At 42.4% G+C, this 13,682-nt stretch overlaps 1 protein-coding gene across 1 annotated transcript; it reads right to left on the bottom strand.

Annotated features, from left to right (window-relative positions):
* Window positions 1–696: 696 nt before the first annotated feature.
* On the bottom strand, window positions 697–13,294 carry HSDL2 (hydroxysteroid dehydrogenase like 2). Its single transcript, XM_052701332.1, has 11 exons — window positions 13,166–13,294; window positions 9,002–9,165; window positions 8,491–8,589; window positions 8,237–8,351; window positions 7,141–7,244; window positions 6,161–6,259; window positions 3,903–4,097; window positions 3,336–3,407; window positions 2,101–2,247; window positions 1,418–1,546; window positions 697–992 (listed from the first exon to the last, which is right to left on the bottom strand). Exons 1-11 carry the CDS (start codon window positions 13,180–13,182, stop codon window positions 880–882), a joined length of 1,254 nt encoding a protein of 417 aa, XP_052557292.1. The 5' UTR covers window positions 13,183–13,294; the 3' UTR covers window positions 697–879.
* Window positions 13,295–13,682: the final 388 nt, after the last annotated feature.

Genomic DNA, 13,682 nt, shown 5'->3' with positions numbered 1-13,682 from the left:
TTCAACAGGGATGGAACCTCTACAGTACAAATAATTCTACATGAGCACAAGCTTTGCAGACTATAAACTAATTGACCATTACATACGTTAGAAAATAAATTCGAAGTCTTGACAGATTCTCTACATAGTTACGAGAGTAAAATGCCCTAAATTTTGAGCATTTCTGTTGGTAACACTGAGAGATTGATACATCTGGCTTTGCACATGTTCTTAAACCAGGAGGAATATGTGTGCTCTTGTCCATTTAAAGAGCATTTGTGCTTTTTCTCATGAGTTTCCATACTTTCCAGACTAAAGCATGAAGGTGAAGTGTCTGTATACATGTTCTAGTTTAAACCTTGGGATGCTACGTGCAGGAGCTGTGGGAGAGATTACCTTGTTTGTGGCAGTCTGGGATGGGGGTGTGTTTGTGTGCACATGTGTGTAGCCTAATTCTGTAAAACACAGAGGTACAAGAACTAGTGTGGGTAATAAGCCCAGGGGGAAAGCAAAAGGAAAAGAAAAAAAAAAAGAAGGCAAATTACCAAGGGTATGTGGTACCCTGCTAAACCATCTACAGTGTTCTACGTCATCACAGGAATGCATGCAAGCAAATGTGTAGAAGAAAACCCACTTCAGATGTGTTGCATTGCTCCAAAGGAGTGTAAGAAAAGAAAAAAAAAAAAAAAAAGAAATACACCAGTCACATAATGGAAGTATTCTCAAGAAGGAATTGTTTAATCACAAACACCTTCCAGTCTTTATCAAACTGATTTGTTCTTCTTTAACAAACTAATATCTGTATTTCAAGCCCCACCAAAAAAAGTAGATCATCATTTTAAAAAGTAGCACTGCTATTATAAAAGAAAGGCTGGATGTTCTGATGGTACAGCTTCCCCCTCACAGTTTAGCATTAAACTGTGTCAGCATCTTCTCTAGCTTTATTGCTAGTGCCATGTTACCTTTAATCCTTAATTTTCCTGACATGAAGGCCATGGTTGGCTTTAGTTTACCTAAAAAGAAGATACAGAATCATCAGGAGAAGGAAAGGAACTGGAGACAAAAAGCTTTGATATCATATAGCAGTATCTAGTAGTTACTTCACTACCAAGCACTACTGTTAGGGCAGCATACACTTATGAAAAAATAATTAGGGATGTGCAGAAAAGAAGTTCAACAGATTGGCTGGATGTTTTCTGAAGCTACACTCTGAAAATTTCAATAGCTACTGAACAAATCACTAGAAATTTTTATTATAAAATCATAGACTCACAGAGTGACTTATGCTGGAAGGGAACTTAAAGGCCATCCACTTCCAACCACAGCTCATCCAATTTCAAGACCACAAAGAGAGACGAACCTGTCTGCTCATCCATCAGCAGGACGTTTCCTGCCACCAGTAGCTGCCCCTATTCTGCCAAACGCATTTGTTACTCACCAGTGAACATCTTCACAAAGTCACCACTCGACATGCTCATCACAACGTCAGCTGCTGCAGGAGGCTTCCCAAACCCAGCACTCCCACTGCTGGTTTTCAGGTCAAGGTACCAAGTGCCTCCTTCATCACCTGAGCAGAACAGGGAGAAGCTGTGGCAGCACGGCAAGGACTGATGTACCCCACCCTTTGCTATCCCAGCCAGCTTTCCTCTCCCATCTTTGTGTGAGACATGCCAGAAGCTGCCACTTGCCCTGCATTCTCTGTGCTGACAAGATTAGCCCCAGCAGATGCCCCACAGTGCCATGTGTCAGGGGACAAGCCCAAGGCAGCAGCTGCTGGTGAAGCTGGAGACAGCGGGGGCTTGGAACAGAAGTGCTGTGCTGACCCTGTGCAGCACAGCCAGCAGTGTGACACAGCAGAAACAAAACACCTGGAAAATACACCAAATCCCTCAAAAGAGCAGCACATGCTGCTGACACAGAAAGCATCTCCCTATGACAAGAGCAGCACAGTAAATCCTGCATGTGCTGAAGTTGGCCCTGAAAAGCAGCATCTTATAGAACATACCCAAGGATGCCCTGTTCCTAGACCAGCTTTGAAAAATGAGCATTTACATGTGAAAACTCAGACTACCTCTTGCTAGGAAAGTGAGCGTTTGAGGATTTTACAAGTGATGGTTTTACCTGACAGTTCAAACTGAAAGACGCCCTGGGTGGATTTCACTATTTCTTTATTGAGTTCTCCCTGAATAACTCTGAATGTTTCTGCAACAGGGCCAGCTGAAGCAGATTCTGCATTAACCTTGGCTCCATTCGATGCCTGCGAAGCACCTACAAGAAACAGATCATTTTTCTCTGTAAAATGCCAAAACACTGTTGTTTTAACATGTGAAGAAGCATAAATGCAGCACTGCTGACCACTGCCAATTTTCTAAGATTTGAACTTCTTAGTTCTTGGGGAAAAATGAATATTTTGTTATTTTAGTATTAATAAAGGAAGTTTTCAATAACTGGAAACTGGAACTGGTATACAGCACTAAAGAATTCTGCAATTTATTTCATTTCTTACTATGTCAAAATATTAAAAATGAAACCACAGGAAAAGTTTAATTCTGACTACTCACAGTTTCCTCATAATTTACTCAACAGACTCGTGACAGCATAAACAAAACAAAACAAAAATCTATCAGTGCCTTTAATAATGTAACTTTCATCTTCAAATGCTTCACTTGTGTATCTTTCTAAGAATATATATATTTTCAGTAATTCTTCTGCAAAAGATTCTAAGCTGTAAATCAATTCACAACTTCAATCAGCAACTTTTTACACTGCAGTGAATGTGTTCATTTAACATTAAGAAAGAACATTTGCAATTTACAAGGCACATAAAGCTTGTGACAAGACAAAAGTCTTGTAGAACGTCAGTTAGGTGTCTTAGGTATCAGGAAAATATCAGGTTGCCCTCCAACCAAACACATTACTATTCTGAAAAAGTGAAATTGATTCTTTTATAAAAAACTTCTCCATTTCATCTTCTAGACGTTCATATCATGTATGACTCTGAGAACTGCATGTAGGAAGAGAGGCTCTGTCAAGTTCTAAATGCTGCAAGACACTCCTGCAAAATATGCTGATTGCTTTTAATTTTTTTCCCAGCACTGTTTACTCCAAATCTTCACACTACTTAATTCTGGTGGTAAAAAAAAGATTGTTCAAAATAACGCACTGATTATAAACTGTAAAAGTTGCAGGCTCTACAGTCACTTCCATAAATCAAACACCCCAAATACAAAAAGAGATTTTGCCAAATAGCTTGAATGTAATCCAAATGCTTGGGAGAAAAGAAAAATAAGTTAAAATACAGCGGGCATTTGTTATCACCACAAATAATGAACTTGTACATGCAGAGCTTGCCCTACCATGGCTTTCTGATTTTGTGGCTGTCATGTCAATTTCAGCATCCAAGAAGAAGTCAGGAGTCAGGGGGTGACCTAAAGGGGAGTTGAACAATAACAGTAAGCCCAAGTGAAGATGAGCTGCACAAACAGGAATGCATTCTGAAGGAGACAGCACCCCACTTTACAAGTAAGTGAACTACAGGTGGAAAGAAGACATAGCATGAGGTGACATGTTTAGGATCTGGTACATTTAAAATCAGACCTGGAAGGCTCTTACAGATGCAGTGAGAAACATTTGAAGATGAAGAAATGCTATCTCACTATTCGGTAAGTAGTAATACATGCAGCAATTGTGCAAGTCTATTTACTTTTTGTTAATGAATTTTTTTTTAATTTTATGGACATTGATGATTAGAGCTTCAGTGAACTATTATGTGCTTTCCCACGTCATTTTCCCATTCATTTTCTCAAACTCGGGACAAAGCATCTTTTGACTGACTCACATAAGAGGCTAAGAGAATGGAATATTCACATTTCCCTACAGCCTTCCTTCCTTCCCAAACTTCTCCTTTTAAAGATCTCTTTTACCTGGTGCAACTGCATAGACATCAAAATCCTTAACACCTTCTTCTCTCAGTAGAACTTCATCAATAATGAAGTTTCCAGTGAAACTTTTTGGCTTTGTTAAAATGCAATATGCAGCATCTGCCATTATGTCAGTTTTTCTGCACTGCTTCTCTATTCCGGCTCCTCCCAGCATATCCGTCGCAGCTGTATGTATGACTGGAAAATTGAAGGACAGAAAAAATCCAGTTTAACACTGATGACATGAAATTCTTATGTCTTTGGCAACTGCATAAGCTTTATTTTCCTCTCGTATGAAAATTTATCATAAGAAGACAAAGCTGTGTAATACCATCAACCAGCAAAGAATGCTCAACCAGCAAACAATTCTCCAAGTGTAAAGATTCCTTTAATTGAAAAGTATTAAGGAAACCAAAACATGAATAATGGGAAGAACTCTTTATAACATTCACATTATTCAACCCTTCTATCAATACTTTCCACACAAAGACTTCCTCTGGCTTTATTCAGGACATGAAAAACTAACAGGACAACTATGTCAAAGTGAATGTGCATCAGTAACTAAAATATTTTCTGCAACAATTACCATACTGAAAATCTCAATACTTAATTTTAGCTCCGCAATAACTTGTGGGATAACAAGTGTCTCTAAGGTAAAGATGAGAAACCCAATAGCACAAACTCAAATAACTTTTTGAAGAGTCCACAGAATGGTTGTGTTAGATCCATAAATAAAATCCATACTTAATGTGTCTAATTTCACCTGATTTGAAAAACAGAAAAACAGAGTTTTATCAAAGGTACAGTGTACATACAGCTAGATGTTTTTCTCCTTATAAAGTAAAGCAAACATATTTGCCTTTCTTCAGTCTGCTGAAATGTGATGGCCCAGTAAGACTCCTTTTTTTTGTAAATAACTGTAACAGTTTGAGATGATTTCTGCCACGTGAGGTTTACCAGGTGGCAGCATGAGGATATTCCACTATTCTGAGGACTGATTAACCTAACCACTTTTCCTGGACCGTGCTCCTCTACTTTCCCATTACTGCCAACTATTATTGTTCTAAAAAGAGCAAAACTATGGGCACAAACTGATATGAAAAGGTTCTGAACATCTCCTCTCTCACAGTCCGAATATCATTCCACCTGTTTCATAAAAGTGCTGCTGGTTTTGTGCTAATACACATACAGCATCTTCCAGTTCGGCCCTGCAATATCTCTACTACTCAAACACACTCTTACATCCTTTAGGCAGGCTACCTCATTTCACTTTTAGATAAATGGAGAGCTCCTAACATCTCACTATCAGCATATTTTTCTATTTCAAAGAGTTGGATGAACCAATAGAACCACACTAGCACAGTGGTAATCTCCAGCGTTGAAGCTAATCACATATATATGACATTCTTTAAATTAGAAACTTCACAACTGTATTATACATACCATGAAAGTCACCTCTCTCTCACTCTAAAGTAGTTAACTTTTTTAGTTTTGGCAGAGAAACCTTTCAAAGCAACATTTTTCTTTCCAGATTGTTTGCACATTACAAACTTTTCTCTTTCAGGCCACATGAACAGTTTTCATCAAGAAAACACTGACATACACAATTTGGAGAGCTCACTTAATGCTTCTAATGCTCTCAAGACACTCGTCTCTTTGTTCAGCAGCTGACCAAACCTTGAACAGCAGCCCTGATCCTCACTGACCCAGGGACAATAAACTGGAGCTAGTACAAGATGGACACAAGTTATTTTTCTACAGCTCTTTAACGTGCTGTGACTTGCAAGAAGTGTTGGATGGTTGTGTGAAAAAGCACTTGCTGGCCCACTGAACCAGAACTTCAAGGAATGGGTTTTTTTAATTGTTTTTTACATCTACTGAGGTATGTATCTTGTCAGTTTCATCTACTCTCTGGCAATCTAACTAGCTGGGGATTCTAAATAGTACTGGACATTTAATACCTACAAATGAAAGTATGTTAATACTCAATGATTCTGTGCACACCAAGGCTCGAGTCATGTATAAAGGAGCAATGACAAGACAGGCCAAGAAGAAGCAGAATGCACTCAGGCTGAAGGTAAGTTTGAATGAAAGTGGCAAGGCTATAGTGAGAACTAGGAAAGGAAGCCAATACCCATACAACATCTTTGATCACAAAAAAATATGCAGAACTGCTCAGTTTCCTGAATCAGTCCCAGCAGTTATTCAAACTTAAATAAAACACCTGTATAAGACAAAATACAAAAATTCATAATAATCACCTGTTTTAGGCCATAAAGCATTGACAGCAACTTCTCCTTTAAATTCTTCTGCCATTCCCAAGACACACATGGACATGCCATATTTAGAAATTGTGTAGGCTACAAAAAGTTCACAAAAATCCTATATTTAGTAAGATACAAATTTAGAGTTTATGCACAGATTTTTACTTTTGAAGGATGTAAGTTATGGAAAATCAACCTTCCGGGGTCAAAGCAGTATCTTCCCAGAGTACAGAAACTCTCCCAACTCCCCCCATCCTCAGCAGATAAGAACTGTAGTTCTTATGTCTACATTTTGACAAATGGAAACAATGACTGAGCCTTAACTGCGTGGTGTTTTTCTTGTGTTTTTCTCAGAGACCCCTTGCACCAGTATTTAATAGGAAAGGGGGGGGGAAAAAAAAAGAAAAGGAAAAAAGCACATTGTAAATCCTTTTTGTCTATTTTGAGAAGGGAATCTTGTGTGGAAGGAACATGGACTTGCAGGAGTTGTTTAACCATGTTACAAGTCTTTAAATTTAAAAGGTAATCTACAGGTTTAAAATGAGCAACATACGTTCTAGCCTGAAGACACAATTGGAGTCTCCTTCACTCCTCAAAGATAATTTCTGTTTAAAAAGACAGCATTAAGCATTATGGCTATCTAGTCAAATGCAGAAGCACAGAGAAAAGAGATTTTGCTTTTCTATCTCTATTGGAAATAGAAAACACTGTGTAGTCTTAAGAAATCCTCTGAAAAACTTGTAACTCTTACCTGTAGAACCTTCTTGAAAATATAAAGGACATACCAGGGCATGAGATTTGCACTGGGTTTCACCAGAAAACAATTTATTTCAAGTAAAGTGCAAAACACTCCTGTCAATCTCTAGTGAGGACGAAAAACACAATACCTGGAACTCTTGGCTGGCACTCCTTCACATTTCATTAGTTATTCATACATTTCTCAACACATAACAACAAAGGCAGTGGATGCTACTTACCACAGTGATTTTTGAACCACATGGGTTTCATATTCAAAGGCGGGCTGAGGTTCAGAATATGGGGGTTCTTACTCTTCCGTAAGTAGGGAAGGCACGCTTTAGACCTGGGAGAGAAGGATCAGGCAAGACAGTCACTCTTATTTTGCAGAACACTTACCATTACAGCAGAGCAGTAGTTTCACGGAGATCCAATGATAAGCTAAAACCCTTCCCTTGTAATCAAATATTTATCTGATGAAAAGAACTGAAAAAAATCTGTCCTATCTCACTTATCTCGAGAATAGCATTCATATCTAATAGCTGGGCTGCATCCTCCAAGCTGTGCAGCAACATCTACTAAAGCAGATTTTCCAGATGCTCACAGGTAATAGTCTCCTTGTAATAGTTCTGGAAGGGCAATAAACCATGATGTAGTAACAAGCCAAATTACCAGTGCAGAGTATCATCTAGTGCCATATTTGTTATGTTCTGATCACAAGTTTATTTCATTTTTAAAACCACAGTTAAGAAATGATATGGTATAGTGAAAAGCTATGATGACTATTCCAAGAAAAACTTAAAACCAACACTCTAGAGACTGAAAGTCATATATTTAATTCAACTTGGAATTTACATCAATCCGTAAAGCATAACTGCCACTTCTACAATTGTGGTGCACATTTTCATGGGCTCTCTAACAGAATTTTTACTAAATGTGTTAGGGAGAACAGCACTGCTATGAACTACACTAACTGCCTGCTACTCATGCATTTAATCTGGATACATGCATACTGTCAGCCACAGAAAAAACACTCTCAACCACAAAATCATTAAAGTAGATGCTGTCTTTTACAACCTGCATAAACAAGCTGGGGTTTCAACTCTTTCCAGTGACAGTGTTTGTGACTCACTAGCAGGTTTCTTACTGCACAGGAATCAGGAAGACTTCAACAGATACACTCTGTCAGATGGGAAATTCTCCCTATCTTCTCCGCAGACAAAAAAGCCACACTATATACATACATCTATTTAGTTATTATTACTTTCTGCACCAATATCTCAGATAAGCATTACACATTTTGTTAAAATGGCTTTGGTTCGCCGTCTCAGCACTTACGTCAGGTAGGTTCCTCGTACATTGACATCCATCATAAGATTGACCTTCTTGGTTTCTGTTTCCAAAGTGCCGGTCAAAGAGATGGCGCTCGCATTGTTCACCAGAATATCGATCCCTGGTTTTAAAATAAGTCACCTCACATTAGCAGTGAAATTAAAAAAGTATTTTAAAAAAACAGGAGTAAAGCAGGTTAGGGTGTTCTTTCCTTCCTTGACTAATCTGCGTGGTAGCCTGTCCCCTGCCCCACAGCATACCTCCAAACGTCTTCACAGCTTCCTCCACGGCGCTAATTATTTGCTCTTCTTGCCTGACGTTGACAATGCATGGCAATGCCCTTCCTCCAGCTGCTTCAACTGTGTGATTAGAAAATAACACACAGAATTTCTCTCTCAGACTGCACGAACTGCCTACTGAGAATCTCTCATTCAATGAATGCATTAAAAATTACACCTTTCAAATTATGACTCTTTCACATACTGCATAATGAATAGGGATGCCATGACAAAATTCTAACACTGAGAACGTGCATAGCTCACCACACATTTTAATTAACATGGCATTTTTACATTTATGCATATGCGTATTCATTACCATCAAACTTTAATACCTGAAGAATTCCTGCGAGGGAAGAGAAGCACTTGGGCTCATCCTTATAAAGCTGAATGGGAGCTATGAGAGTCTAAGCAGTTTCCCACTCATACATGAGAATTAAGCGAGGACATGCACACATCCCACAGTCTGAAGCCCACCCTGATTACAACTTACTCTCTTGTGCAGCTGTGTAGATAGTTCCAGGAAGTTTAGGATGGGGCTCAGCTGTCTTGGCAGCAATCACAATGTTTGCACCATCCCTGGCAGCCTTCAGGGCTATGGCTTTGCCAATTCCACGGCTCGCGCCAGTGATGAAGAGCGTGCAGCCTGCTAGTTTCCTGAAGATGAGTGGGAGGGAGAGGGAAAACAAGAGGGGGAACAAAGCAAAATCTGGAACTCAGTGACTTCTTGCACTCTCCAGGACAAAAACAATCAGTGCAGTTTTCCCAACAGTCAATTGCCTTCAAAATTTCACAAAAAGAAAACAGACCCATAATACAGAATAAATGGATAAATCTGTAACAAAGCCTTTCACCACCACTGAACATATGATGACTTCCATTATCAATACAAGGAAGCTGGAAGGTTGTGCAGGTCTCCCAATTGCATTTTTACTTTTTTGTACAATAATCCAAGACTGCCCTCAATGGAACTGCTGCATTCTCCAAAAACAGAAAAGGTGTTACTCCAAAAAAAAAAAAAAAAAAAAAAAAAAAACAATTCTAATGTTTTCACACTCACTGCAGCTCTCTGTTTCTTTCAGCCCTCTGAACACAGAGGACAGGCAGCTCAATGCGCCATAAAGGCAAAGTCCAGAATCACCATGCCAGAGCAGGGTGCCAAAGACAAGAGCCAAGAATCAGATTTTCAGAAATGACCATGATTTCTTCTTAAGTCTTTTACAATAAATTCAGTTTTCCAGTAATTTTAATCTGATAATTCCCCACAAATTTATCCAACCAAACCTTCTGGAGAAACTAACAAGTTCTAGAGCACCAGAAAGACATTCTTCTTACACACAAAATGCCAAGGAATTTTTAAAGAGCAAAAAAGTCTACTCTATGCTATAGCATATTTCACAATAAAGCCCTACAGACCACGGGCTTTCCAAATGAAGGATTCTGCACTTTGGTGCTCTGCATCAAGCCCATGCTGCTTTCCATAACTGAATGAAAAAAACTAGAGGTCTAAGACTGCAACCTTGGTAAAGAATCTATACAAGCACATGCTGCAGCAACTTCGAGGTTTTTTCAGAAAACAAATTTGATATAGCTTTCTTTCCACTTTGAGCTACACTCAACATAATCAGTGTTTTTCTGGCACTTCCTCTTCACCCTCCAGTCTGAAAACTTCCAAATAAAACAGCCTGCAAGAGGGCATTTACTTTCAGAGGGCAAAAAAATGAAGCAAGGCAGGAAGGGGCAGGAATATTCCTCTGCATTGGCATCCTATGTCATCAGCAATCTCTGGAAGCCAACACAGCCCTTCAGAAGCCAATTAAATGTGGGGGTTGGCAGCACTGTTGCGGCGGGGGGGTTGGAGGTTCATGATTCTTAAGGTCCCTTTCAACCCAGGCTATTCTGTGATACTGTGAATTCAAGCCACTGCCTTCTGCAGAATTGGGTCCTAGAGAGCAGGTGAACCAGCAGGCTGACACAGCTGCTCAGCTGACCTGTGACTGAGTCCCCACATACAAAAGTGTCACACACGGAGTGGAAGCACCGGTGAGCTACAAAGAAGGAACTGAGAACACTGCTTGAGTACGTCAGTATGGTGTGAGGAAAACCAAAGTTCACCCGCAGCTGAAACTCGCAAAGGAGGTCAGTGGTAACTTGTTTATCTGCTGTTACGTGGGTAGGAAGAGGGTGAACAAGGAGAAGGCATTGCTGAGTGGTGTGGGTGATTCAGTGAGAGCAGATACTGGTAGTGCCTGAGGTGCTTAGTGCCTTGGTCTTCACTAGATTTACTTGCTTAGGAACACAGTTCACCAGGAAAAGAAAAAGGAGCCATCGATGAGAGGTAATCATGGTCTTTTCCAACCTTCTCAATTATATCTAGTCCAACCATCAACCCATCCCCACCATGCCCACTAAACCGTCTTCTTCACCGCCTCATCTAAAGCCTTCCTGAATATCACCAGGGATGGTGACTCCACGTTTCCCTGGGCAGATGTTCCAATGAATCATCACTCTCAAGAGAAGAAATTTTACACAATATCAAACCTGAGCTGAACTAGAAGCTTCTTGAGAGGACATAGCTATACATGTCCATAGATCAGGCTGTAGCAGGCAGGCTCACGCCCTTGCAAGGCCCCTCTCTTCATACCTGACAAGCCATAGGAATCACTGGAGTCCCCTGTCAACTAGGGGAAAGGGAATGGGTGACACATAGTCAAAGAAGCCAGAAAAAATGCCCCACCAACTCACAGATGTGCTAGCTCTTCAGTCTTCCCCAGGTTGGTGTGAAAATCATGGACCAGCTCCTCCCCTGAGTATGTATTTATGATGACTCGGAACTGTCAGCATGGGCTTGCACCTGATTACCGTCTGCAGTAGAGTGAGAGAATTTGCGGGCAAAGTGAGAGCAGTCGACACCATTTACATTAGCAAGGGTTTCATTACTGTCTCCCAAAATACTTTTGTATCCAAGTAAATATGTAAAATGGTCTGTGTGGTTGAACAGCCTGAGAGGTAAAAGAAAGGTTGACTGTACAGGTTCAGGGAATGGTGGGTAAGAAGCAATATTCTGCCTGGAGACTACTATTAAGCGGGATCTACCCCAGCACTGGTCTTGTTCAACATCTGGATCACAACCTAGAGGAGAATACAAAGTGCACTGGAAAGGGATGACAAATGGCTGATGTGCTTAAGGGCAGGGCTGCCATCCAGAGGAGTCTTGACAGGTCAGATGAATGTCAACAGAAGCCTCATGACAGTCAGCAAGGACAGTCATGAAGTTTTGAAGAGTCCCTGCAATGATACAGGCTGGAGAAAGAATGGCCAGGGAGCTGCAAAGGCTAAATAGGCAATGGGGAACTTGGCAGAGAGCAAGCTGAGCGTAACTCAGCAGTATGCCCACCAGGAAAAGCCAGCAGCATCTCAGGACGCAAGAACCATAAAGCACAGATGGAGAAAAGGGATTGTGCCCCTCTAGTCAGCACCTGTAAGACCACACTTAGACCCTGTGTCCAAACTGGAGCCTCTCAATATGAGCCAGATGTTGACAAGTAGGAGTTGAGCACAAGGAAACAGAATTGGCCAAGGGCTGGAGCCCTTGTGAGGACAGACTTAGGGACTGGGCTAGCTCAGCCTGGAGAATGCACACTTTTGGAGAAACCCAACAGCAGCCCCTCAGGGGCTCTCTGGAGCTCCATCAGTTCTGCAGATTCTGTCTCCTACAAAAGCCCACACAAACTGTTCATTGAGATCAGAGACGTAAAAGGGAAAATTCACCTTCATTTCATCCCCAGTGAAACGCTGACTCAGTACTCTCATGCTTTTATTGTGTTGGGATTTTTTTGTTTGCTTGCTTTTTAAACCTTCTTGCTTAGTTTTCCTATAACCATTTAGTTTGTCCCCTTCAGCACAGTGTGAGAGCGCCAGCAAAGCCAGATGCATCAGACTCTTCTGGTGTTTCTTCAGTGTCACTGAGAAAACTGCACAAAATGTGAAGCATTCTGCAAGACTTTCCTAAAGCACTCAACTGTCTAAGTTGTTACAAAGTTGGTAGGAAGTTGTTTCAAGTCTCCAATATTCTAAAGGCTCCAATGCGCTGAATTCTGGTAAGGAGACAGAATGTCACATTCACCTCCCAGCTCTGCAGCCTCAGGGTTGTTAAAATCCTGAAGTTGGGCTCCTTCCTCAGCAGGCATGGGAGCAACCAGGGGAGCCCACTGCAGCATGGGCAAGCAGCATGGGCAACCAGGCTGCAGCACGGACGCTTTCTGCACTTGTACAGAATTTTATGACAACTGCTTACAACATACAAATAAGGACAATGTATGCCCCCGTTCTTTAGCAGCTCCAGGCACGAGAGAAGCGCTGCAAAAGCCCCTCAGCGCAGATCCTACAGCACACTCACCGCCGCACTTTGCCCTCCGGACGCTCACGCAGCTGGCCCGTGAGCGCACAGCACCGAGCGCCCAGCCGCTCCGGGACAACCGCGCCTCGCCTCCCCCCGCCCAGAGAGGGCTGCGGAGCCCCGGTTGTCCCTCCGCCCGGCCCCGCTCGCCCCAGCGCGGCTCTGCCCCGGGACCCCGAGGCGCGGGAGGCGGTGTGGCTCGGAGCTCGCCGCCCCGCCGAAGAAGCAAAGGGAGGAGGAAAGCCGAGGACGCCTTACCCAGTGTTGGGCAGCATGGCGGCACGGCTACAGCGCGGCTCGGGGCGGCTGCCGGCTCGGCGCAGGACGCACTGCTCGTCACACCGCCCTCCGCGCAACCGCAGCACGGGGAGCCGGGCGGAGCCGAGGCCGAGCGGGTGCACGGGGCGGACTGCCGCTGGGGGGCGCTGCGAGCACGACAGGAGCTGTGCGGGCCTTCCGTCGGAGCTACCTCAGGAGAAATGAATGCAGCGAAGTGCCCGCGGCCGAGCTGGGGGACCAATGAAAGCGCCAGGAGCCGAGCTGCGGCGGGGCGGACTGCAGAGCATTCTTAGCCTTCGACAAACAACTTCCCCCGCGATCTCGATCTCGCCGCTGAAGGAATGAACGAACGAACGAACGAAAGGACGTGACGAACAACCGAACTAATTTATTACCAAGATACCTTATCTTCAGAACTATCGCTCTACCAGCCACCGCCTTGGCAGCGCCTCCACGCGGCTGCTGACGCCCCCGCTGTCCTTAGGGCGCCCATCGG

Source organism: Tympanuchus pallidicinctus, unplaced genomic scaffold (genome assembly GCF_026119805.1).
Source record: "Tympanuchus pallidicinctus isolate F22 unplaced genomic scaffold, pur_lepc_1.0 scaffold4, whole genome shotgun sequence".
NCBI classification, from domain to species: Eukaryota; Metazoa; Chordata; class Aves; order Galliformes; family Phasianidae; genus Tympanuchus; species Tympanuchus pallidicinctus.
This window is presented reverse-complemented; position numbering and strand designations above follow the sequence as displayed.

Coding starts and splice junctions, on each gene's coding strand:
- HSDL2 (XM_052701332.1), bottom strand. Junction 8,590..9,001: donor CTACACAGCTGCACAAGAGA/GTAAGTTGTAAT, acceptor CTAATCACACAG/TTGAAGCAGCTGGAGGAAGG. Junction 3,408..3,902: donor TGTCTATGCAGTTGCACCAG/GTAAAAGAGATC, acceptor ACTCCCCTTTAG/GTCACCCCCTGACTCCTGAC.